The 24,904-nt window shown below is 51.2% G+C and overlaps 2 protein-coding genes and 15 non-coding genes across 17 annotated transcripts; 1 reads left to right on the top strand and 16 right to left on the bottom strand.

Annotated features, from left to right (window-relative positions):
• Positions 1 to 186: 186 nt before the first annotated feature.
• Positions 187 to 3,844, top strand: LOC119391576 (uncharacterized). Its single transcript, XM_037659252.2, has 2 exons — positions 187 to 673; positions 732 to 3,844. Exons 1-2 carry the CDS (start codon positions 359 to 361, stop codon positions 2,217 to 2,219), a joined length of 1,803 nt encoding a protein of 600 aa, XP_037515180.1. The 5' UTR covers positions 187 to 358; the 3' UTR covers positions 2,220 to 3,844.
• Positions 3,845 to 7,231: 3,387 nt separating this feature from the next.
• On the bottom strand, positions 7,232 to 7,305 carry Trnan-guu (transfer RNA asparagine (anticodon GUU)). The gene has a single exon. It is a non-coding gene; the product is annotated as a tRNA-Asn (tRNA).
• An 85-nt stretch (positions 7,306 to 7,390) lies between these two features.
• Trnan-guu (transfer RNA asparagine (anticodon GUU)) lies at positions 7,391 to 7,464 on the bottom strand. The gene has a single exon. It is a non-coding gene; the product is annotated as a tRNA-Asn (tRNA).
• Positions 7,465 to 7,549: 85 nt separating this feature from the next.
• Trnan-guu (transfer RNA asparagine (anticodon GUU)) lies at positions 7,550 to 7,622 on the bottom strand. Its single transcript has one exon. It is a non-coding gene; the product is annotated as a tRNA-Asn (tRNA).
• Positions 7,623 to 7,707: 85 nt separating this feature from the next.
• Positions 7,708 to 7,781, bottom strand: Trnan-guu (transfer RNA asparagine (anticodon GUU)). Its single transcript has one exon. It is a non-coding gene; the product is annotated as a tRNA-Asn (tRNA).
• Positions 7,782 to 7,866: 85 nt separating this feature from the next.
• Trnan-guu (transfer RNA asparagine (anticodon GUU)) lies at positions 7,867 to 7,940 on the bottom strand. The gene has a single exon. It is a non-coding gene; the product is annotated as a tRNA-Asn (tRNA).
• An 86-nt stretch (positions 7,941 to 8,026) lies between these two features.
• On the bottom strand, positions 8,027 to 8,100 carry Trnan-guu (transfer RNA asparagine (anticodon GUU)). The gene has a single exon. It is a non-coding gene; the product is annotated as a tRNA-Asn (tRNA).
• Positions 8,101 to 13,344: 5,244 nt separating this feature from the next.
• On the bottom strand, positions 13,345 to 13,418 carry Trnan-guu (transfer RNA asparagine (anticodon GUU)). Its single transcript has one exon. It is a non-coding gene; the product is annotated as a tRNA-Asn (tRNA).
• Positions 13,419 to 13,502: 84 nt separating this feature from the next.
• On the bottom strand, positions 13,503 to 13,576 carry Trnan-guu (transfer RNA asparagine (anticodon GUU)). The gene has a single exon. It is a non-coding gene; the product is annotated as a tRNA-Asn (tRNA).
• Positions 13,577 to 13,661: 85 nt separating this feature from the next.
• On the bottom strand, positions 13,662 to 13,735 carry Trnan-guu (transfer RNA asparagine (anticodon GUU)). The gene has a single exon. It is a non-coding gene; the product is annotated as a tRNA-Asn (tRNA).
• Positions 13,736 to 13,820: 85 nt separating this feature from the next.
• Trnan-guu (transfer RNA asparagine (anticodon GUU)) lies at positions 13,821 to 13,894 on the bottom strand. Its single transcript has one exon. It is a non-coding gene; the product is annotated as a tRNA-Asn (tRNA).
• Positions 13,895 to 13,980: 86 nt separating this feature from the next.
• Positions 13,981 to 14,054, bottom strand: Trnan-guu (transfer RNA asparagine (anticodon GUU)). Its single transcript has one exon. It is a non-coding gene; the product is annotated as a tRNA-Asn (tRNA).
• An 85-nt stretch (positions 14,055 to 14,139) lies between these two features.
• On the bottom strand, positions 14,140 to 14,213 carry Trnan-guu (transfer RNA asparagine (anticodon GUU)). The gene has a single exon. It is a non-coding gene; the product is annotated as a tRNA-Asn (tRNA).
• An 89-nt stretch (positions 14,214 to 14,302) lies between these two features.
• Trnan-guu (transfer RNA asparagine (anticodon GUU)) lies at positions 14,303 to 14,376 on the bottom strand. The gene has a single exon. It is a non-coding gene; the product is annotated as a tRNA-Asn (tRNA).
• An 84-nt stretch (positions 14,377 to 14,460) lies between these two features.
• On the bottom strand, positions 14,461 to 14,534 carry Trnan-guu (transfer RNA asparagine (anticodon GUU)). The gene has a single exon. It is a non-coding gene; the product is annotated as a tRNA-Asn (tRNA).
• Positions 14,535 to 14,618: 84 nt separating this feature from the next.
• Trnan-guu (transfer RNA asparagine (anticodon GUU)) lies at positions 14,619 to 14,692 on the bottom strand. The gene has a single exon. It is a non-coding gene; the product is annotated as a tRNA-Asn (tRNA).
• Positions 14,693 to 19,347: 4,655 nt separating this feature from the next.
• Positions 19,348 to 21,339, bottom strand: LOC125758439 (uncharacterized). The gene has a single exon (XM_049415651.1). The coding sequence runs from the start codon at positions 21,337 to 21,339 to the stop codon at positions 19,348 to 19,350; it is 1,992 nt and encodes a 663-aa protein (XP_049271608.1).
• Positions 21,340 to 24,904: the final 3,565 nt, after the last annotated feature.

Here is a 24,904-nt window from a genome sequence, read left to right as displayed (position 1 = left end):
CTCCTCCTAGTGGAGATCAGTGCTTGACACGTGGGCTTCTACGGAAGTTACGCTACCAGTTTACATATACCTTGGTGCTTCTCCCATTATCAGTCTCTCGACCCTTGCCCGCACCATAGCACCACGGTATCTTTCGATATCGAACTGTTCTATTTTACGTTTCAATGCGCGAATATCGTCAATAGAGAGCTTGCACGAACGGCGGCGACGCTATGCACTCTGGGTAGGCAGCCATATTTTTGTGAGAGGTGGCCGAGGAGTGCAGCAGCGCAGTCGTGTTTGCGAGCGTTGGCGTAGCTTTCAGGCGTGATAGAGTGCGAGCGCGACGCAAGTTCAACTCCAAGGAGTGCCGTGCACCATGTCAGCGTCACCGGAAGATTACACCGCAACGCTATGCCAAAAAGATCGCGAGCGGTACGAAGAGAAGATGAGACTTTGCGGACTGGACCCATTCGCGCTTCGTGCGGGCGACTATGTTAGCGACGTGGACTTGTGGCCGCGCGTCGACAGCTCCGACATTCATAAATTTCTCGTGCTGAGGACGAGTTTTATTACCCGGGAGCAGCTAAAGTCGAGAAAGGCACTCGAAGGCCACAACTTTGTGACGAGTGGCTGGGTGCGGGAGCCGTGGGTGAAGAAAGTCGCCGCCGACACCGTGATCGTCGTTACTCAAGTAAGACGTGCTAAATTATTTGATTTCGCCGTAGATGCGAATGTTTGTTTCTGTCCAGGTTAACCACTCCCAGAGCATTAACAAGCCCCCCGTCGACGTCTGGTTCATGGGCAAGAGTGATGGCGAGGTCCTTGCCGCGCACTGCACATGCATGGCCGGGAACGGCGAAGCCTGCTCTCATCTCGCTGCGCTGTTGTTCTACGTGGAGTACGGCGTTCGTGCGCGAGAGGAGCGCTCCTGCACTGACGGCCCCAACAGCTGGCTTCCTCCGCTCGTCAAAAAGCTTCATGCGCGACCAGTGGCTGCAATGGACTTAGCGTCGTCCGCAATGAAGAAGCGTCGTCTTGATGGATACGTCAACGCTGTCGCATCACAAAATTTACCTCCACGACCTGTGGCTCCGGCTCCTACAAAAGAGAAATGGAAGAACTTTTTCGACCCCCTAATTCAATCAGGGCACCGACCTGCAGCAGCAAGCACAGACCCGTGTTACAGCGATCGTTATGTACCGCCGGTAAGGAATTGCCCAGGCGATGACTTGCGTCGGCTTTACGACAGATCCGCATTGACCCTTACTCACCAAGAGCTTTCAGAGAGGTGCCGTCAGATTTACGCTACACTGCGCGTAAATGAGAAAGCTCAGAGGAGCATAGAGGCAAGAACAAGGAAGCAAAGCATGAGTGTAAAATGGTATGCTTATCGAACGGGCCGAATCACAGCATCCACACTTTATGATGTATGTCACACAAAAATCGAGGCACCATCATCAAGCCTTGTCAAGAAAATTTGTTACACCCACGAGACCAAATTTTCATCACCGCCAGTGAAGTACGGAAAACAAAATGAGCCAAAAGCACTACATGCGTACAAAGTGCACGCGAACAGAAGTCATCAAAACGCACAGTTTAATGAAGCAGGGCTTCTGGTTTCCCAGCAACGTGTTTTTCTTGGTGCCACGCCAGACATGCTCGTTGAGTGTTCATGCTGTGGAAAAGGCCTTGTTGAGGTCAAGTGTCCTTGGTCAGTGAAAGATGGCAAGCTGAGTGACCTTCTGCTTGGCAGTAACAGTTTTGTCACAGAAAACAAAGGTGCATTAGAGCTAAGAACTGCACACCGTTATTTCTACCAAGTGCAAACACAGATGTATGTGTGGCAGCGGCAGTACTGTGATTTTGTGATTTGGAACAAGGATGACATAAGCATACAAAGGATTGCAGCCGATCAAGCATTTCTGGCCCCGCATCTTGATGCTGCTGAAAATTTCTTTTGCAGAGTTCTGTTGCTCGAGCTTGTGGCACACTGGTTCACAGCACAGAAAGAAAACATGGCAGCGACAAATGAACTGGCACCTGCAAGTGCGTCTTCGGATCAAGGTGCTGATGACCCGAATACGAGCAATGTATTCTGTTTATGCAAGGGCCCAGAGGAGGGCAAAATGATTGCCTGTGATGGTTTAAACTGCCCAGTCGCATGGTTCCACTTCAGATGTGTAGGCCTAAATAGAGCGCCTAAAAGTAAGAAATGTTACTGTGACCAATGCAAATGAGTGATTACTTATGGCCACAACATTACTCAAGTTCGGCTTAAATTAATACCCGAAATGAATTCACACAAGGAACTGTAATGAGGATCTAGAGTATGTTCATGTTGGATGTTACTCTGAGCACAATGTGGTAAGGTGCATTTCAGAATACAGGGATAAGTGATGCAAAAATATGTGAATAAAAAAAATTTTTGAACACACTCCAGAGACTTGCATTGCGTTTTTATTAATGACAGGCAATAAAACGCAGCACACATGCACCACAAAACATATGCAGGGCATTTACAAACGAACTTAATATGTATTGATGGGCTAGTTGGTGAGCCATGATGTATTATGAAGCAGCGCACATAAGGACACAAACACGCACACAACAGTTAATTGACACAAACACAAGTGATGTACTGCAACTTGATGCTTTACTGCTTAAAAGACCCGCCTTATATAAGACAGCACTTGTGTTTGCGTCAACTTTTTTGTGCGTGTTAGTGTCCTTACGTGCACTGCTTCATAATTACAAACTAAGCCTGCAGCTCCTGCGATAAGGTCACTCAAAAGGCACAACCGAATTACACAGATTCGTGAGGGCACAGCAGACGTGGGCAATCTTGTCAATTTGTCACTCCCCATACGCATTGACTCGTAGTACTTCAACTGGCAATGAACCCTTAAGTATGTTGTACTTGTTTCTCACCATGCCGATCACTCTTTCTACGTGTATTCGTACGTTTGCTATTTCTCTAGTTTTTTCGACGTCTTCACTCGAAAGCTGACGCTTTCCTTGAGTGAAGGCTGGCATAGCAAGTGTTGCATGACACATGCCAACGCTCTCGGCAATCAAAAATCCTCGGTCTGCAAGAACTACATCACCGTACTCTAGAAGATCAAGAACTCCGCATTCTTCAGTGATGTGTTTGTCACTGGCACGCCCACCATAGGCCTTTGACAGAAAAGACACGGCACCCTGAGGATATATTCCAACCAGAAACTTGACTGTGTTGCGATGCTTATAATGAGACCACGTCTCAGCACGAGGCAAGTAAGAGCTCGGACGGTCAATAAAAACTTCGAAACAATCAAGTATGACGCGAACCTTGAGGCCAAAGTTGTCTACAAAGGCCACTGGCATCGTTTTCATTAATTGTTCTTTCTCTGGCCAACGAACAAGGGGTCCAATTCTGTCAACGAACAGATCGAGCCATTTATCAAAAATTCTTGATGCTGTTGACAGCGAAACATCAAAGCGAAACGCTAAATCCTGGAATTGGCATCCAAGCCGCAATCTCATCAGAAATAATACCATTTCCTGAAATTTTGTCAGCGAGTTTCGTCCTGTGTGCGACATGTGGCTCTTAACTAGCTCAAACAGCGACATAAGCATAACAAATGATGGCAGCCCAGTGTAAAATGTGACCTTGTCGTCTTTGCCTTGCAAGGCCTCCTTAGTAAAGCTCACCGATGAAGCTGCAGCCTTCGTTTCTTTAAGCTGCTCTTCCAGGCTGGAGATACGTGCTTGCATGTTGTCAATTTCGCTTCCACAGAGTTCAGTCTGGCAGGTAGCTTCTGATAAAGATACAGAGGAAAAGAAAAAGTCATGTTTTTTTCACATCACTACTTTCGCACTTGCTTCTGGGCATACAAATTGCACTGTAGCAATAAAAATAATCACAAAAATAGTGTATGTTATTTCAAGGTGGGCAAATTTCAAATTCGCGTACCAAGTGCCAAAGGGGTCGGTTCGATTTCTGCGTTGTGTGTCGGAGAGTCCCTCATTGGGTTAGCTTCGTCAGTGTCGTCAGGTTCGTCGGCATGGTGTGGAACCCCATCACCTATGGAAGGAAAGACAAGGCTTTCAGAATTTCCAAAACGCACGCATAGCCCGAAACCGCGCGCAAACAAGAGCTCAGGCTTGTTTACCTGTGCGTTGTGAGCGTTCCTTGCGACGATGGTAGCGGGACTCGTTTGGCGATGAAAACCCGTAACCTAGGCTCACCGACGGCGCCCAGTCGGGGTTGCAGTCGTCGAACAAGTGCGACGGTCGACCTGGGAGGTCATAAGTATGAGGGTTTTACGAAATTGCATGACGAGCACGAAAACATTCCTGCACTGCAAATGCTCTCGGTGTCAACACATGCTCAGCCTGTCGATCGCTTTTTTTAAATAAACAGCTAGCTTAAATGACAACCGGTCGAGTAGATTGATTCGTCATAAAGTGTTCACGTACCTGACACGAAGTGGCGAGAACAGACGAAATAGTTGTCGGCGTTAGCTTCTTGAATGCCGCGTGTGTTGACGCGCGACAACCACTCACGCCGCCGTCGCTCCGACAGCTCTTTCACCTTCCCGCACTCGTGTAAGCGCACCTTTGGAATTTTGAAGAAACTGTAATCTTTCGTATCGGTCTTTAGCTTCTTCGCCTTGCTCTGGCTGTAACTATTGCAGCCTACAATTACACAGTGCACCATAACGCCTACAGGCAGTGCCGACGCCACGAAAACGACTGCGCCGCCTCGGCCACCTCTGACAAAAAAAATGGCTGCCTACCCAGAGTGCATAGCGTCGCCGCCGTTCGTGCAAGCTCCCTATAAACATGCCGGGCATCCTACATACTTCGCTGATCAGTTTTTCCAGGTTTCTGCGCATCTGCTTTTCTTCTGCTTCTTTTTCTCTGCTTATAGCACTCGAGCGCTCCAAAGCCTTCATTTTGACCGCCTGCTTGAAGTTCTCCCATTTTTCTCTGAACGTCTTCTTACCGACAACTTTCATTTCTTCAACTTCCATCATTACTTCCGCCATAAACTTTTCATCGCTCAGCAGGTTCGAATTCAATTTCCATAGTTGCCACTCGAAGCCCCTTTTCCTTTCTTTCGTGCTAGCTACTAGAAAGCTCACCAAGCAGTGATCACTAAATGAAACGGCGTCAACACGGTATTCCTTGCAGAATGGCACCAAATCAAGTCTCACGTACGCCCTATCTAGTCGGGCGTGGCTGGATGCCTGAAAGTGGGTGTACTGCTTAGTCCACCCACCACCGAGACATTCAGCCACATCCTCCAAGCCATGGTCACTTATTATATCGCTTAGTACAACGCTACTTGCATCTTTGTACTGTCGAGCGCTAGTTTTGTCATTGGCTGAAAGAACGCAGTTGAAGTCCCCAATAATGATAAGGAGCCGGTTACACTGAGTATACTGTTTTAGCTGTTCAAAGAATACGCGTCTTTCATCGGCAACAGTCGGTGCGTACAAACAAATTACACGCCATACCAAAGATGAAAACAAGAGATCACACACAATGAGCTGACCGGACGGACATAGCGTTACGGCCTCTATTTTAGCACCTATACTCTGTCGGACTAAGAGCACACAGCCGGAAGAAGTTCCTACGGCATGGCTAACTATAGCAGAGTACCGCGACAAGAATTGGCGCACCATGCCCCCAGTTTCCTCGTGGCCATCGACTTTAGTCTCCTGCACTGCCAGAATATCAAGATCGAGGTCGCTTACTAGTCGGTACAGTTGGCATTGCTTTCGCCTTGAGGCAAGGCCACGCACATTTAAAGTGGCCACACGGATTGAATTTTCTATTTGCATCATTGTAAGGCTCTGAAAAACCCAGGGGCATGGCGCTTACCTCACAACTGCACTTCCTTCCTGAACGCCTTGCCCCAGTACAGTCCTCACGGTGGCAAAGGCGGCGTTTCCGCCGTCTTGCGCTCCGTTGAAATGTTGGGCCGTAGCCGAAGGAGAGCCCGCCGCGCGGGAGTCGTTTTGGCGGGTGGCTCGTCCGTCGCGGCCGCACTGGGCCCCTTCTCGTTTTTCCCTGCGCCGTGGGGACGCTTAGCCGTCGCGCTGGCACTGTCGGTGTCGATCACAGTCATCGGTTCTGGCTCGGAGGGGGTCTCGACGGTTCCGCCGGAAAAGGTGTCACAGGTGCTGCTCCGCATCACCTTTTCACTCTTTCCTTGTACACCTTCGTGCGGAAGCCCGGCTTCGGGCTTACCTGGTGCTTCACGCAGGCCATCTTCTTGTGAGCTTGACGAACCATCTTGGACAGCCGAGTTTGGGCTCCCTCCTGCTGTTTCCTCTGAGTCTGCCTCGTCCATGAGGTGCTCCAGTACGTCGTTTGCCTGCGCTGGTCCGGTAACGCTGGCGTATGTCCTTGCGCAATCTGCGTCTTCGTGGCCGAAGCGGCGACGACGATTGCAGAGGGGTACTCGGCAGTCTCGACGTATGTGCCCGGTAATCTTGCACCGTAGGCACAACGGAGCACCGGCCCGGGACAACAACAAGAGTCAACTCTCCGGCAATCTTGAGCTGGTGCGGAATGTCATCGACCTTGACGTCGGAATGCAACTTCAACCCCACAGGCCGTGTCGTCGAGCCCTTTTCAGTGACGCCTTGCGCTCTCCTCTTCTCCCGCGTCACTTCTAATACTTTCCCATAGGGAGTCAAGGCCACACGCACGTCTTCATCGGTCACGCCGTGCAGCAACCAATGTAGCTTCAAGCGAACCTCGCGGTTATTTGGGTCGATGAGCAAACATGGGCGATCCTTTACCTTCACGTCGACGGCGGAGTGCAATTTCCGAGCAGCGTCAGCACTCGTTATTGTCACGGCCCACACGTGGTTCATTTGATACGCCCCCAACTCCAAAACGTCGGCGAGCGCACCAAGCTTGGCCAGAGTGTCCCGGTAATCTTCGACGCGGTAGGGCCGGGCTCTTGGATCGCCATGCATAAAAACTGTGTTCGAAACGATGCGTCCGGAAGGCAAATTGGGCAGAATCACCTGATAATCCTCAGAACTAGCAACAAAAACCCTGTTACCGCGGCCCACTCGGGCCGCTGAACCCGCTCCGTCGGAGCCAAACATCATGCGACCGTTTCGCTCGAAAACCTAAGTGGAATGCCAATTGCGCCACGGAGGCGGCCGTCGCATACGCTGTCGGCAACTTGAGCACACTCTTCAAAAGCTATTATTAAAAAGAAGGGGAAAAAAGAGAAACAGAACAACGCCCCCGGGAGGGATCGAACCTCCAACCTTTCGGTTAACAGCCGAACGCGCTAGCCAATTGCGCCACGGAGGCGGCGGTCGCATACGCGGTCGGCAACTTGAGCACACTCTTCAAAAGCTATTATTAAAAAGAAGGGGAAAAAAGAGAAACAGAACAACGCCCCCGGGAGGGATCGAACCTCCAACCTTTCGGTTAACAGCCGAACGCGCTAGCCAATTGCGCCACGGAGGCGGTTGTCGCATACGCTGTCGGCAATTTGAGCACACTCTTCAAAAGCTATTATTAAAAAGAAGGGGAAAAAAGAGAAACAGAACAACGCCCCCGGGAGGGATCGAACCTCCAACCTTTCGGTTAACAGCCGAACGCGTAGCCAATTGCGCCACGGAGGCGGCGGTCGCATACGCTGTCGGCAACTTGAGCACACTCTTCAAAAGCTATTATTAAAAAGGAGGGGAAAAAAAAGAAACAGAACAACGCCCCCGGGAGGGATCGAACCTCCAACCTTTCGGTTAACAGCCGAACGCGCTAGCCAATTGCGCCACGGAGGCGGCTGTCGCATACGCTGTCGGCAATTTGAGCACACTCTTCAAAAACTATTATTAAAAAGAAGGGGAAAAAAGAGAAACAGAACAACGCCCCCGGGAGGGATCGAACCTCCAACCTTTCGGTTAACAGCCGAACGCGCTAGCCAATTGCGCCACGGAGGCGGCGGTCGCACACGCTGTCGGCAACTTGAGCACACTCTTCAAAAGCTATTATTAAAAAGAAGGGGAGAAAAGGAGAACCAGAACAACGCCCCCGGGAGGGATCGAACCTCCAACCTTTCGGTTAACAGCCGAACGCGCTAGCCAATTGCGCCACGGAGGCTTTTTTTTTTCTTTATTGTAGAAATCGTATATTACAAGGCATAAAACCTGGCAGCCAGACTTTGGCTACCGCAGGATTAAAATCTTTTCATGCATACCAATACATCAAGTACGGAGATCCAGTCTGGCGGATCGGCAAGAGCGCGATACACATCTCGCAGACGCACGACACTTTCAATGAAATGTTCGCGAACAGGGCGTATATCTTTATCAACATGCTGATATTGCGTTCTCGTTTTCCACAAGGCGTGAAGTCCCAGGACCATGATAACATCGTACGGAATGCCCCCGGATACGTCTACCGGCAAGAAACGAATGCCATAAGGGTCAAGGGGTAGTTGTTTCTTTAATGTGCGCTGAAGCACATCCCAATGAAATATTGGGTCCCAACAGTCTAGAAATACGTGTTCAATCGTTTCCGGTTTTTTACATAAGATGCAGTCAGTGGTCCAGGGTATAAAGATGCCTTTATCTTGGAGCCAGGTTTTAACAGCGAGTGTGTTTGTGTGCAACTGAAAGGATGTTTTAACTGATGGTTGTATAGGCATTTTCTTTACTCGTTTGAGCACATCCTGTCCAGCGCCTCCGCGATGTGGGAAACGGTACAAGGGCTCTGGAAGCATGTTTTGCACTAGGTCCTTATATAACTTTTTCTTCTTAACATTAAATAAATAATCTAAACAAAATCGTGCGTTCAGCAACCTGAACGAGAGAACCACCTCGCGCAGGTACCCGGTTACAGAACCGTTGATCATTTCGCGGGACGACGCTATAAGTTCCGGGAGTAGTCGCCGTAGCCTCGTTTGTATGATAGTGCGGAGGAACGGGTGATTTTGATCCCGTAAATACATAAATCGCGACACAACCTGTCGCAGAAACAAATGGACAAGACCAAGGCCACCTTTCTTAACAGGGTGGAACAAATTCATTCTGCTAGTCCGCTCCCAAGTGGACGCCCAAATAAAAACAGCAAAAACGCGGTGAAGTTTTTGTATGCTAACTCGCGATGCACATAACACATTCATCACATACCAGATTTTGGAGATCAGAAAAATGTTACAGACAGTGGCTCGTGAAAAAATAGACAATTGCCTGCCTTGCCACGCAGTAGACTTTTCTTTTGCACTTCGCGCCTGGTCAGACCAGTGCGCTTCTGGATCACGATAAGATTCAAGTGGCACGCCTAGGTAACGTGTTGGAATTGCCGACCAGCGTAACCGAGAGTAATGCTCTGGGGTAACATCCCAGTCACCATGCCAAAACCCGTAACTCTTATCCCAGTTTATTTGGGCACCGGTGCAGTCACAAAAGTCGCATACAATATTAGTGGCTTGTTTGATGCTCTCCCTGTCTGAGCAGAACACAGCAACATCATCTGCGTAAGCCAAAACTTTGACGTGTGCTGTCTCCAGCCTGAAGCCCGTAATAGCTTCCGTGTGGTCAATGGCCAAACAGAGCGGTTCGAGATAAGGTGCAAAAAGCAAAGGCGACAAAGGACATCCCTGCCTCACTGACGAGCGGACGTTCACGCTCTCCGTAAGTTCCCCGTTTACTATAATACGCATGGTGCAGTCCGTGTACGCCATTCTGACGCCTTCTAGTATTACATGGCCAACATTTGAATGTTTGAGAATGTCCAATAAAATCTCGTGAGAGACTCGGTCAAAAGCTTTCGCCAGGTCGAGCTGCATCATTGCCACGCGCTCGCCTAGAACGTCACAACATTCAAGAACACTTCGTGCGACGTGAATGTTTGTCGCTATGCTGCGGCCTTTAATACCGCAAGTCTGGTGTGGCCCTACCAGCTTTGCAATAACCCCCTGGAGTCTTTTGGCTAATACTTTCATAAATATTTTGTAGTCCACGTTGGTGAGGCTGATAGGACGATAAGAGCCCACGGAGATACGTTTTTCGGGGTCATCACTCTTGGGTATCAGCACAACGTGCGACCTTCTGAATGAAAGCGGAACTCGCTTACGGTCGTAAGCTTCAGCGAAAACTCCAAGCAACACAGGAGCTACCTTAAATTTAGAAGCTTTATAGAAGGCGGCCCCTAGGCCATCGGGCCCGGGCGCCTTGCCCAGCGACAAGTCGCCGATTGCGTCCTCGATTTCTCGTAGAGAAATCTGCACCTCCAAACGTGCTTTAACTTCGTCGTCTAGCCTCGGCATAAAAGGTAAAAATCTCTCCCGAAATCCTTCCATAGTGTTCCTTTGTTGTCCAAGCAGATAAGTAAAATGATCGGCTATCACGCGCATGATGACCTTCCTATCCGACGTGACATCGTTGCCACTAGCTATTTGACGGATTTCTTCCTCGCACACATATTTCTTTTCATCAGACAACGCGCGTTTTGTTGGCCTTTCACCGACCCACAATTTTTCCGCTCTTGTTCGTATTATCGCGGCCTTGTACTTCTCAGCGTCAATTTGCTCCAATTGACTCTTCACGTCTCTCATTTCCTTCCTAAAAACACCAGGTTGGATGTTTTCCATGCAGGTAAAGTATTCAAGCCGCTCACGAAGCTCACGTTCACTTTGGTTCCGCTTATGCTTGAGTATGCTACTTCTTTCTATGGCAGCTATTTTGACTCTGTTTAAACTCCTCCCATTCAGCAGCAAGATTTATTGACTGCGAGGCGTGTAGCTTCTCCAGTTCGTCGGTTACTACGCTTACGAAATTATCGTCCTCTAGGAGCTTCACATTAAATTTCCACAGGTTCCAATTTAAATGTGGTTTCGCCTGCTCTCTGCCAAAGCCGGCAATAACCAAACAGTGGTCGCTGAAGGAAATAGGTTTCACTTCGTACGCAGTGCACAGTACAACAAGTTCGGCTGAGGCATAGATTCTGTCCAGTCTTGCATGGCTATCTCGCTGAGAATGGGTGTAAGTCGGGCGAGTACCATTGGAAAAAACGCAGCCCACGTCATCTAAACCGTGGTCATGTACTATCTCCGATAACAACTCGGCGCTCTTATCGTGAATACGGCTCTTTTTGGACCGGTCTTCAGCTGCGCAAACACAGTTGAAATCGCCTAGGAGTATTATCACTTTTTCACAGTTTAGATACGTTAGAAACCTTTCAAAAAAATTGTGCGATCTCTTTCGACATTCGGTGCGTAAGCACAGACAACGCGGTAACTCGTACCCGAAAGACTAAAATCTACCACTAAAAGGCGGCCAGATTGGCACGACTCAACCGTTTGTACGCAACTACCAAAGTCATTACGTATGAAAACAGCACAGCCGCCCGAACTGCCAACAGCGTGACAAAAATGTACATTGAAATGAGGACGAAAAACGGATACCATTCGGTCGGCAACCTCCTGGCTTTCTATTTTGGTCTCCTGAACTGCGACCAAGTCCAAATCGTTTTCGAGCAGTAAGCGGCTTAATTGGCACTGTCGCCTTCTAGCGCTTAACCCTCGTACATTCAGGGTTGCTACGCGCAAACTCGCTTTTGTTAGCTGGGCCATGGCTGCAAAGGAGGTTGCCCTTCCGAATGGTGTCCTTTGCGAAGAACAAACCAGAGGTGAAACTTATTGCGATATTCTTCTCGCGGATGACACCGCGAAACAAAACCCGGCCAGTGGCCGTGAAGCTGTCGCGTTTCAAGAGCAAAGCAAACAGAGTGATCCACATTGTAGCTTTTTCCTACACCATTTTCGGCCCAAACCCACCCCACCCCTCCCCCTCCTTTACCCGACATAAAAACCATCTCTTACGAAGGCGGATTGCCCGCCCGCCGTGGTTCGCCCGGAATGTTAGGTCGCGGTCTAAATGGAGAGCGTCTTACACCTGGCGTTTTCGTCGGTGGCTCGCCGCCTCCACCATCGTCCCGCTGCGACTCACTGTCGACGGTGCTCTCATGCGGCCGCTTTCCGGCCATCGGGCTCCCTTCGCCGTGTGAAGAAACCATACACTTCTCGCCGGATTCAATCACGCTCACCGGAGGCTGCACTTCTGGGGGCGTATCCCGTCTAGTCGGTGCAGTGTCGACGCCTTTGACGGGCTCATGCTGGTCCTTGGAGGCTTCGTCGACTTGCCGCTTATCACGCTCGCCCTCCGGAACAGAGGACGATGTAGATGGCTGTGTTTCACGGGCGTTTGTCTGAGGCAGGGGCGTAGCCACGTTAGGGCACACCGGGCCCGTGCCCCCCCCCCCCCCCCCCCGAAATTTTTTTTTGCCATAGCATACAGAGCAGAAAATGACACTCGACCACATCTGCCTGCTCATCCCCATTACAGATCAAGGAGGTGCCCCCCCCCCCCCCCCGAAAAAAATTTCTGCCTACGCCCCTGGTCTGAGGCGTCGCCTCTTCCAAGTCAGCCTCGTCCATGAGCAGGTCGGTGGTGTCGTCGCTGCCCCCGGGCCCTGTCACGCTGGCGTACGTTCGTTCACACTGGCCGTCTTCGTGACCGAATCGCCGACAAAAGCCACATCGCGGAATGCGGCACTCGCGGCGGATGTGGCCCGTGCCCCGGCAGCGAAGGCAGAGCGGAGCCCTGCCCGGCACAACAACAAGGGCGTGCTCACCGGACACACTTAACTGGTGTGGCAAGTCGTTGATTTTGACGCCGGAGTGCAGCTTCAGAGTCACAAGCCTCGTTGTAGACCCTTTGTCGGTCAATCCCTCGGCCCTCCAGCGCTCCCTGACGATGTCGGTGACTTTACCGAAAGGCGTGAAGGCAAGGCGCACGTCCTCGTCAGGCACACTGTGGAGCAACCAGTGCACCTTCATTCGGACGTCCCTGTTGGCCGGGTCGATGACGATACAGCGCTTGCTTTTAACTTGCAGTTCACCGATGCTGACCAGCTTCTTCACCGTTTCAGCGTCCTTGAAGGTGACCGCCCACACATGGCTCATTCGGTACGCCCCCAAGGCGACCACCTCGGGGAGTACCGAATGTTGAGCCAGAGCGTCGCGAAAGTCTTCTACCCTGTAGGGCCGAGCCTTGACGTCCGCGTGCAAAAACACGGTATTTAAAATAAACCGACCTGTAGGCAAACTGGGCAGAACAACCTGGTATTCGTTTTCCATTGCAGATAACCTGTTTCCGCGACCGAGCTTGGCCGCTATCGCCGCTCCGTCGGAGCTCATGAAAATACGTCCGTACGCTGTCGCGGCCGGAAGTGGAATCCATTGCGCCACGGAGGCGGCTGTCGTATACGCGTTCGGCAACTTGAGCACACTCTTCAAAAGCTATTATTAAAAAGAAGCAAAAAAAAAGAGAAACATAAGGACGCCCCCGGGAGGGATCGAACCTCCAACCTTCCGGTTAACAGCCGAACGCGCTAACCAATTGCGCCACGGAGGCGGCTGTCGTATACGCGTTCGGCAACTTGAGCACACTCTTCAAAAGCTATTATTAAAAAGAAGCAAAAAAAGAGAAACATAAGGACGCCCCCGGGAGGGATCGAACCTCCAACCTTCCGGTTAACAGCCGAACGCGCTAGCCAATTGCGCCACGGAGGCGGCTGTCGTATACGCGTTCGGCAACTTGAGCACACTCTTCAAAAGCTATTATTAAAAAGAAGCAAAAAAAAGAGAAACAGAAGGACGCCCCCGGGAGGGATCGAACCTCCAACCTTCCGGTTAACAGCCGAACGCGCTAGCCAATTGCGCCACGGAGGCGGCTGTCGTATACGCGTTCGGCAACTTGAGCACACTCTTCAAAAGCTATTATTAAAAAGAAGCAAAAAAAAGAGAAACAGAAGGACGCCCCCGGGAGGGATCGAACCTCCAACCTTCCGGTTAACAGCCGAACGCGCTAGCCAATTGCGCCACGGAGGCGGCTGTCATACACGCGTTCGGCAACTTGAGCACACTCTTCAAAAGCTATTATTAAAAAGAAGCAAAAAAAAAGAGAAACATAAGGACGCCCCCGGGAGGGATCGAACCTCCAACCTTCCGGTTAACAGCCGAAAGCGCTAGCCAAATGCGCCACGGAGGCGGCTGTCGTATACGCGTTCGGCAACTTGAGCACACTCTTCAAAAGCTATTATTAAAAAGAAGCAAAAAAAAGAGAAACAGAAGGACGCCCCCGGGAGGGATCGAACCTCCAACCTTCCGGTTAACAGCCGAACGCGCTAGCCAATTGCGCCACGGAGGCGGCTGTCGCGTACGCGTTCGGCAACTTGAGCACACTCTTCAAAAGCTATTATTAAAAAGAAGCAAAAAAAAAGAAGAGAAACAGAAGGACGCCCCCGGGAAGGATCGAACCTCCAACCTTCCGGTTAACAGCCGAACGCGCTAGCCAATTGCGCCACGGAGGCGGCTGTCGTATACGCGTTCGGCAACTTGAGCACACTCTTCAAAAGCTATTATTAAAAAGAAGCAAAAAAAGAGAAACAGAAGGACGCCCCCGGGAGGGATCGAACCTCCAACCTTCTGGTTAACAGCCGAACGCGCTAGCCAATTGCGCCACGGAGGCGGCTGTCGCATACGCGTTCGGCAACTTGAGCACACTTTTCAAAAGCTATTATTAAAAAGAAGCAAAACAAGAGAAACAGAAGAACGCCCCCGGGAGGGATCGAACCTCCAACCTTCCGGGTAACAGCCGAACGCGCTAGCCAATTGCGCCACGGAGGCATTTTTTTTTTATTTCCAGTTTCAGTACATACAGATTGGTTAACAATACAATAATATAACAAAGGGTGAATAGTTAAAAACGTTCTCTGGTCTTAGAGAACGTGGTACTAAAAATAGCGCTGAATGAACAACAATTCTACTTGCGGCAACCATTCCGGTACGTTGGGTTGAGACTTCTGCTCTTCCACAAATCTTTGAAGGCTTTCCTTAAAGTATTCACTTGCCGATATTGCTCCAACATCCACATTTCGCACTGCCACACGACACCTCCAGACACTGTACAGTACAAAGAGCATAATCAAGTCATAGGGTACGCCACCATCACTGTCTATGGCAAAAACCTGATTCCTTGGGGGTGCAGGGGAAAATCTTTCTTAAGTGTTCTCTGCAGTATATCCCACAGAAACACTGCATCCCAACATTCTAAAAACACGTGATCAATTGTTTCATCTCTTTTACATATTTCACACTGTACGCCCCAGGGTAGGAAAAATCCCCTTTCGGCCATCCATGTCTTCACTGTCAGCGTACCAGTGTGTAAGCGAAAGAAGAAAGTTTTCACGCCTGCTGGCACAGGCATTCTTTTTACACGCTTGAGAACATCTTTTCCCTTTGTTGTACTGTACTGAGTTCTGTACAGTGGCATAGGCAGCACCATTTCACGCAGGTCTCTGAATAACTTTTTCCTACTTACATCACTTAAATAGCTCAACGAAAAACGAGTAAACAAAAGGCGCGCAGACATAACTACTTCTTTGAGGAAACCGCGAATGCTTCCGTGCACGTGTTCTGTCGAAACAACGAAGTCAGGTAAGGCCTGACTTAATCGCAGCTGGCACATTGTCCGCAGGAAGGGGTGTTCCACATCCCTTAAGAACATAAAACGATTGACTACTTGGCGCAAGTACAAATGGCTTAAACCAATCCCACCATTACGGACTCGCATAAACAGATTTATTCTGCTAGCTCGTTCCCACGTGGAGCCCCAAATAAACACTGCGAATATGCGGTGGAGCTTTTGGACATTCATTCTCGAACAATGAATCACTTGCATGACATACCACAGTTTACTTATGAAGAATAAGTTACATACTGTAGCTTTAGCGAAGACTGACAGGTTCCATCCGTTCCAGTTATTGGCTTTTTCTCGTAGTTTATCTATCTCATCATGCCAATGTGGTTCACTGTCAATGTAATTGCTCAGCGGCCCACCCAAATACTTAACGGGAGTGGTAACAAACCTTAAGTCGGCGAACGTGTCTGGGGTAGACGGCCATTGACCGTGCCAGAACCCGAGACACTTCCCCCAGTTCACAGCACTTCCACTTGCAATACAAAAGGACTTGACCATTTTAGCAACATGCAGAATGCTGTCGTAGTCTGTACAAAATGTGGCAATATCATCGGCGTAGGCCAACAAAGGCACCTCTACTTGTTGTAATTTACAACCGCGTATCTGTTCGCTCTTTATAATGCACTGGCAAAAAGATTCAACATATAGGCCAAAAAGCAATGCTGAAAGAGGGCACCCTTGACGCAGAGATCGTCGCACTGGTATACGCTCACTGACCACTGTATTCACTATTAACTGCGTAGTGCACGACCTGTACGCCATTGCGACTCCATCTCTAATAACATGGCCTACATTGCCATGGTCTAGCACGCACAACAGAACGTCATGGGGAACCCTATCAAAAGCTTTTTCGAAGTCTATCTGTAGCATGGCAACTCCAGCACCTGTCACGTCACAGCATTCCAGGAGAGAACGGGCGATGCTTGTATTCGTTTTAATCGAACGTCCTTTGATGCCACACGTCTGGTGTGGCCCCACTATGTCTGTTATTACAGTTTGCAGTCTTTGAGCTAAAACTTTCATGAAAATTTTATAATCACTATTAGTTAAGCTGATAGGCCGGTAAGCAGCTACGTTACGTAATTTTACGGGATCGTCAGTTTTAGGTAGTAGTATCGTGTGCGCTGTAGTGAAGGACGGGGGTAGAGACTTTGTCTCGTAAGCTTCATTGTAAATATTGGTTAGAATCGGCGACAGGGCGTTCTTGAAAGCTTTATAAAACGAAGCACCAAGGCCATACGGGCCCGGCGACTTTCCACAAGTCATGCTCTCTATCACACAGTTCACCTCGCCAACAGTGATAGGCTGCTCCAAGAGTTCTTTCGTTTCGTTGTCCAGCCGTGCTATCAAGGTAAGGAGCTCGCTTTTGAAAAGTTCGATGTCAACCACGCTTCTAGCGAACAATGCACTATAGTACTCCGAAAAAGTTTTAACTATTTCGTTTGTTTCCTTAGTGATTACGCCTTCGCGTTCAATTTCTACTACTTGTTTCTTTTGCGCATGCCACTTTTCCGCACCCCACGCTCTTTTCGTCGGCGTTTCCCCGCTTATCAGCCTCTCAGCTCTTGCTCGAACTAAAGCACCGCGGTATCGCTCGATGTCGATAAATTCTAGCTTGCGGTTTATAGTCTTGATGCCCTCGATGAATTCGCCAGGTCTGCGTGTTTCTTGATTGATAAGCATCTGAAGGTTCAAACGCAGTCTGTTTTCCTGAGCTCTTGCCTCTCTAGCGAATGGCGCTGGATCGTTCCAGTGCTTTCATTTTAATCTGATTTTTAAAGAATTCCCACCTTTCCCCCATGAGCAATTTACTTTCCATATTCAGTGTCTTAAGTATTGCAATTGCTTCTTTAACAAAGACCTCGTCTTTGAGCAGCTTGCTATTCAATTTCCATAACTCCCATTGAAATTTATTTCGCGTTTCCGCCCGATTAGAAATAGTAAATTTAACCAGGCAATGATCACTGAAACAGACCGGCATAACATGGTACTGCTGACAAAATAGTAAAATATCCAGAGACACGTACGCTCTGTCTAGTCGGGCATGGCTCGATCCTTGGTAATGAGTTAATTGTACAGCACGTGAACCTTCTAAACATTTTCCTACATCTTCAATGCAGAAATCACTCACTATTTCTCGAAGAGCTTTGGTGCTTGCATCATTAAAATTCCTCCTGCTAGTTTTATCTGCTGCAGATAGTACGCAATTGAAGTCGCCGATAATAATGACTAGCTTTTGGCATTCGCAGAATTGGCGAACATGCTCAAAAAAGGAGCGTCTTTCTTCTACATTATTGGGTGCATACACGCAAATAATACGCCACTCCTTATTCTCAAGAAGGAAATCATAAACAATCAAACGCTCGTCACAACAAATTATTACCCGTCTCGATAGGCTCAAGCTACGGCGCAGCAGTAGGCAACAGCCCGCCGATGTTCCTATAGCATGACTAACCACGGTATCATAGACCGACGTGAAACACCGCACCATGTTCCCAGTTTCTGCTTCACTATCTACTTTAGTCTCTTGTATCGCTACAACGTCGAGGTCATTCACGGTCACCAAACGGTACACCTGACTCTGCTTTCTTTTTGACGCAAGGCCTCGTACGTTAAGCGTCGCGATGCGTAGTGATTTAGCAAGGAAGATCATTGCGATATCAAAGAGAGGCTGGGAACTTGGTGCTTACCTCAGGAAAAAAGGGCATACCAGGGCGTTGAGCCATGGCACCGTTAGAATTACGTCGGCGCAGGTGGCGGAGTTGCCGCCACCGATTTGCTGGTGGACAGATTCGCTCGAGGTCGATAAGAGGGCCGTCGAATGGGGGCCGTCTTACTCGGGGGTTGTCCTTCACCGTCGTCGTTCGTTGTTGCCTCGCCAGTGTCCTCATGAGCCCGCTTGGCTGACGGACTGGAAGTCGAAGCCTCCGAAATGTCCATGTCCGCGGGCTTGTCCCCGTCGTTGTCATCCGGTGTAGCGCAAAGGTCGTTATTTTTGCGGACCTTCGCATCAGCAGCCTCCGTCAGCGCTGGCCACTCCTCGGTAGATGCCTTGCTTTTCTCCGCCGCTTCTACTGAGGTCGACTCGGAAGGTTTAACGGTGGGTGGGGCTTCACGTCCCACTCCTGCCCGTCTTTCTTCGGCATCCGCTTCGTCCATAAGGTGCTCTGAAGTATCCACGCGATTCAGGGATCCGGCGGCGCTTGCGTAACTTTTCGCACATTGGGTTGCCTCATGGCCATAGCGATGGCAAATAGTGCAACGTGGCACCTGGCATTCCCTACGGATGTGTCCACTAGATTTACAACGAAGGCAAAGTGGGGCTCTGCCTGGTACAACAATCAGTGCAAGCTCGCCGGCAACCTTGATTTGGTGCGGAAGGTCATCAATCTTGACTCCAGGACCCAACTTCAAGGTCACCATTTGAGTCGTCGAGCCTTTGTCTGCAACGCCATGAGCACGCCAACGTTCTCTAGAAACTTCACTGGCCTTCCCTTACGGCAAGAGTGCGGTTCGCATGTCTTCGTCCGACACACCATGAAGCAGCCAGTGAATCTTGAAGCGAACGCCACGGTCATTTGGTCAATAATAAGGCACTTGCGGTCTTTCACCTTGACGTCCTTTGCGGCGAGCAGCTTCTCCGTAGCGGTGGCATCTTTCAATGTGATAGCCCAGACGTGGTTCATCTGATACGCCCCCAGCGTGACAACATCAGCGAGCATCCCAAGGTGAATCAACGTGTCCCTGAAATCCTCGAGTGAGTAACAACTTTATTAGTCGAAGGGGTGAGGGGTAAGGGAGGCTAAGCCACGAAGGCTGCCAGGCTGTGCTTCTCGATGACTTCTTCCGCTCGTTTCAGGACCCGTGTCTGGATGTCTCTGTCGTTGCTGGAGAGAAGGGCCTCCCATTGTTCCTCGGTGGGGGGTGAGCAAAGGAGGTCGGCGGGCGGGGGATCCTCCGGGCGGCCCCAGAGGATGTGGTTCAACGAGGCAACGTTGCCGCACAGGCAGCAGCGTGGATCGATGGCACCTGGGTGCATGTATGAAAACACGAGGGGGCACGGGATGGTGCGGGTCTGTAGGCGACGCCAGGCGATCTCGGACCGCTTGGGAAGGCTGCTGTGAGGATGTGAATAGAAATATCGCTCGAGGCGATAGTGCTGAGTGATGTCGTGGTAGGTGACCAGGGGCTCCGGCACCAGGGCGTCCGACTCTGAGTGGCCCACCGCTCGGTCGACGAATCCTCGAGCGCGTTGGTGAGCTGTCTCGTTGCCGGGGTGACCCGAGTGGGCGGGGACCCAGATCAGTTCTATGCGGCACTGCTCATCTTGCTGCAGTAGGGGCCGAAGTAGCCGTAAGGTGGTAGGCGAGACGAGACCTCGCGCGAAATTGGAGATGGCTTGTTTGGAGTCGCTGATTATGACGCTTGCGTCAGCCGAGGTCGCGGCCAAAGCAATGGCCACTTCCTCCGCCTCGACGGCGTAAGGCGTTCTGACGGTGCCAGCCGTGATGGTCGGCCCCAAAGGAGCTGAGGAGGGCGACACGGAAACGACTACGAAGGCGTCCCTGCGTGCACTGTATCGGGCCGCATCTACGTAGGCGACGGCCGGGTGGTCGGCGTACTTTGCTTGAAGCATGGCGGCACGGGCTTGGCGGCGAGCGTCGTGGTGGCCCGCCAGCATATTCTTAGGTAGCGGCTTGATGTAGAACGCCGCTCGAATAGCATGGGGTAATGAGACCAGATCCGGAGGGTGGGAGGAGGTGTCGTGGCCGATGGAGGAAAGGATGTGGCGACCGGTCGGCGAACGGTAAAGGCGTTGCACTTGAGCGGAGCGGTGAGCCTCAATCAACTCGTCGAGCGTGTTGTGTACACCCAAACGGAGAAGACGATCGGTGGACGTGTTGGGGGGAAGGCCGAGGGCAGTCTTGTATGCCCGGCGGATGAGGACGTCAATTTTATCGCGTTCCGATTTTAGGAGACGTGTATAAGGAAGGCCGTACGTGAGGCGGGAAACGACGAAAGCGTCGACAAGGCGAAGTAGATCGTGGTCTCGCATGCCCTCACGCCGCGCACGGACACGGGCGAGCATACGTGCGGTCTGCTGCACCGAGAGCGAGAGCTTGTCTATGGTGTGTGTATTATGGCGGTTGGACTGTAGGATCAGCCCGAGCACGCGGAGATGCGAAACGACGGGGACAGGAGTAGAGTTGGCATGAACCGTGATGGTGGGGTGGGGAGTTTTGTAGCGACGCCGGTCGGGAGGCCGCATGAGAAGAAGGGCCGATTTGGCCGCTGAGCAAGTAAGACCGGCCGCGTGCACGTGGGACGTGACGACGTCGGTTGCGCGTTGCAACGTCTGCTCGATATGGCCGTCAGAGCCCGACGTGACCCAGAGAGCAATATCGTCCGCGTACAGGGTGTGTTTAAGACCGGGGATACGGTCCAGCTTGCCAGGAAGCGAGCGGAGGACAAGATTGAATAGAAAAGGCGACAAGACGGCACCCTGAGGGGTGCCACGAGGGCCAAGCTCGTACGTGGGAGACGGGAGGTCCCCTATGATGATTTCGGCCGTGCGGGCGGTGAGGAACGCGCGAATGTAGTTGTAGGTGCGGGTGCCGGGGTTGAGGGCTGCGAGTTCGGCAAGGATAGCCGAATGGGAGACGTGGTCGAACGCCTTGTGAAGGTCCAGGCTAAGGAGAGCCTTTGTGTCTGAAAATGTGGGTGGGTCGAGGAGATCATGGTGGAGTTGTAAGAGGACATCTTGCGTGGATAGGTGGGGGCGGAAACCAAGCATGGTGTGGGGAAGGAGATGGTGTGCGTCCGTGTACGTTTGCAAGCGAGCGAGAACGACATGTTCTAGAAGCTTGCCGACGCACGGGGTGAGTGAAATGGGCCTGAGATTCTCGACTGTGAGTTTCTTGCCCGGCTTGGGAATGAAAGCCACGCGAGCGTGTTTCCATGATTGGGGGAGGTTGCCGGAGCGCCAGCACTCGTTGAGGAACGAAGTGAGGGTAGCAACCGAAGGGGCGTCGAGGTTTCGGAGGAGCTTGTTGGGGATTCGATCTGGGCCGGGGGCGGAAGTGGTGCGGAGCTTCTGTAATGCCGCGTAGACCTCCGCTTCCGTGATATCGGCGTCCAGTACTGGGTTGGGGGCCCCAGAGTAGGACGCGAGAGGGGGAGGAGGTGTGCCAGGAGGCAGAAGCTGAAGGTATTTGGCGGACAGGTCTGCCATCAGCGACGGAGTGTCGCCGGGGTAAGCCCGGACCACTCGTTGTAACTGCTGCCGAGCGACCGACTTGGCGGAAGCAGGGTCGAGGAGGTGGCGGAGGAGATGCCAGGACTGTTTGCAGCCCAACTGACCAGAGAGACCCGAGCAGAGCTGCTCCCACTGTTGGCGGGCGAGCGCGGTGGTGTGTTGCTCGATCGTACGACCGAGGTGCGCGATGCGGCGGCGTAAGCGACGGTTGTGACGTTGCCTCTGCCAACGGTTGCAAAGGCCGGTGCGGGCGGCCCACAGGTGGGCAAGACGGGCGTCAGTTGCCGGATGGTCCTTCGTGGTGGGGATCGAGGCGGTGACTGCGTCGAGGTCCGCTAGCAGCTGGTCGGTCCACGTCGAGAGGTCCTCGATGTTGGAAGTGGCGGAGTGCAACCGGCGTTCTCGGAAAGCGTCCCAGTCTGTATAGCGGGCCGTGTGTGGGCGCGGCTTGCTGGGGGAGGTGAGAACTTGAATGGTGAGGACATAGTGGTCACTGCCGAGGGACTGATGCGTGTTAGACCAGCGCGCGTCGCGCACGCTGCGGCAGAAGCTGAGGTCCGGGGTGGTATCGCGGCACACACTGTTGCCGATGCGCGTTGGTTGCGTGGGGTCGGTGAGCAGGGAAAGGTTGAGGTCGTGAGCGAGCTGCCACAGCCTCCTTCCGGGGCCATCTGCCTTCGAGTAACCCCAGTCCGGATGCTTGACGTTGAAGTCGTCGAGAATAAGAAGGGGTGATTTGGCTGCTTTCGCTGCAGCGGCACGGAGCAAGGCTAGGAGAGACGCATCTTCAGTGGAGCGAGGGGGGTTGTACACGTTGAGAATAAACAGAGAGGGCTGTTCACGTTGCTGAGGTAGTATTTCGAGAAAGACGTGATGGACTGCAGGGAAGGGTAGATCGTGTCGATTGACAGCGAGCGTCCGCCGGGTGAGGACGGCCGTCACGGGATGGGGCAGAGGATGGTGAGTTACTTGGTTGTAGGCGACGTAACCCGAGAGGGAGACGTCGGCGTGAGTTTCCTGTAGTACGATGATATCAGGCGCGTCCGAGGGGTCTAGTTGTTGTAGGTGGAGAAGGAGGTGGTTACGCTTGGGACGAAAACCACGACAGTTCCACTGCCAAATGGTGACGATGGATCGGTCAGCCATTTTTAACAGCGGAAGATGTTGCCTCGGCCGGTGTTTGCGAGGTTCGGGCGGCGCCGGAGGAGGTGGTGGTGCGGGCATGGAGGGGTGGCTTTGCTCGGATGCTTCCAAGCATGGCAGTTTGTAGGCTATCAACTGTTGACTGTAGATATTGGAAGGACGTGGCGGGGGGTAGGCGGCGAAGTCTGCGCGCAGGGAATTTAGAGCTTCGTGCTGTGCAGTGAGAAGCTGGTGGACGGAGTTGAAGCGGCTATCCAACCGCTTTTCAAGATCCACCAAGGCCGTCTTGATGGATACCTGGACCTCTTCAGAAAGGTGAATGAAGGAAAGATTACTTTTAAGGGCTCGTTTTTCTTTGTTAGACACAATAATAATGAGAACTAACAGACAGCAATGCCAAGGAAAGTATAGGGGTGTTATTTGTAGTAATTAGAATATAAATGTGAAGAAAGTAAAGTGGACGAAAAGATGACTTGCCGCCGGCAGGGACCGAACCTGCGACCTTCGAATAACGCGTCCGATGCTCTACCACTGAGCTACGGCGGCGGTCATCTCCCCGTCCACTTTATAGGGTATATATGTGGATTGAAACTTAGGAGTGTCAGTCAGCGCCAGTCGCAGCCATGGCGGCGAGTGTGGAACACTCTTTTTTCTGCCTTTATGGCGTCACGTAGCTCGTGATCTATTTACGAGCAGGCAGCTGACCAATAATCCCTCGCATACTACCTGAAGGCATCATGTCTGCCAGAACGAGACCCTCGCTATGAATGAAGGAAAGATTACTTTTAAGGGCTCGTTTTTCTTTGTTAGACACAATAATAATGAGAACTAACAGACAGCAATGCCAAGGAAAGTATAGGGGTGTTATTTGTAGTAATTAGAATATAAATGTGAAGAAAGTAAAGTGGACGAAAAGATGACTTGCCGCCGGCAGGGACCGAACCTGCGACCTTCGAATAACGCGTCCGATGCTCTACCACTGAGCTACGGCGGCGGTCATCTCCCCGTCCACTTTATAGGGTATATATGTGGATTGAAACTTAGGAGTGTCAGTCAGCGCCAGTCGCAGCCATGGCGGCGAGTGTGGAACACTCTTTTTTCTGCCTTTATGGCGTCACGTAGCTCGTGATCTATTTACGAGCAGGCAGCTGACCAATAATCCCTCGCATACTACCTGAAGGCATCATGTCTGCCAGAACGAGACCCTCGCTATGAATGAAGGAAAGATTACTTTTAAGGGCTCGTTTTTCTTTGTTAGACACAATAATAATGAGAACTAACAGACAGCAATGCCAAGGAAAGTATAGGGGTGTTATTTGTAGTAATTAGAATATAAATGTGAAGAAAGTAAAGTGGACGAAAAGATGACTTGCCGCCGGCAGGGACCGAACCTGCGACCTTCGAATAACGCGTCCGATGCTCTACCACTGAGCTACGGCGGCGGTCATCTCCCCGTCCACTTTATAGGGTATATATGTGGATTGAAACTTAGGAGTGTCAGTCAGCGCCAGTCGCAGCCATGGCGGCGAGTGTGGAACACTCTTTTTTCTGCCTTTATGGCGTCACGTAGCTCGTGACCTATTTACGAGCAGGCAGCTGACCAATAATTGGTCAGCTACATGCTCGTAAATAGATCACGAGCTACGTGACGCCATAAAGGCGTCACGTAGCTCGTGATTGGTCAGCTGCCTGCTCGTAAATAGATCACGAGCTACGTGACGCCATAAAGGCAGAAAAAAGAGTGTTCCACACTCGCCGCCATGGCTGCGACTGGCGCTGACTGACACTCCTAAGTTTCAATCCACATATATACCCTATAAAGTGGACGGGGAGATGACCGCCGCCGTAGCTCAGTGGTAGAGCATCGGACGCGTTATTCGAAGGTCGCAGGTTCGGTCCCTGCCGGCGGCAAGTCATCTTTTCGTCCACTTTACTTTCTTCACATTTATATTCTAATTAC

This window comes from Rhipicephalus sanguineus, chromosome 1 (genome assembly GCF_013339695.2).
Source record: "Rhipicephalus sanguineus isolate Rsan-2018 chromosome 1, BIME_Rsan_1.4, whole genome shotgun sequence".
In the NCBI taxonomy this organism is placed as follows: domain Eukaryota; kingdom Metazoa; phylum Arthropoda; class Arachnida; order Ixodida; family Ixodidae; genus Rhipicephalus; species Rhipicephalus sanguineus.
The sequence above is the reverse complement of the archived record's forward strand: the minus strand, read 5'-3'. Positions and strand labels throughout refer to the sequence as shown.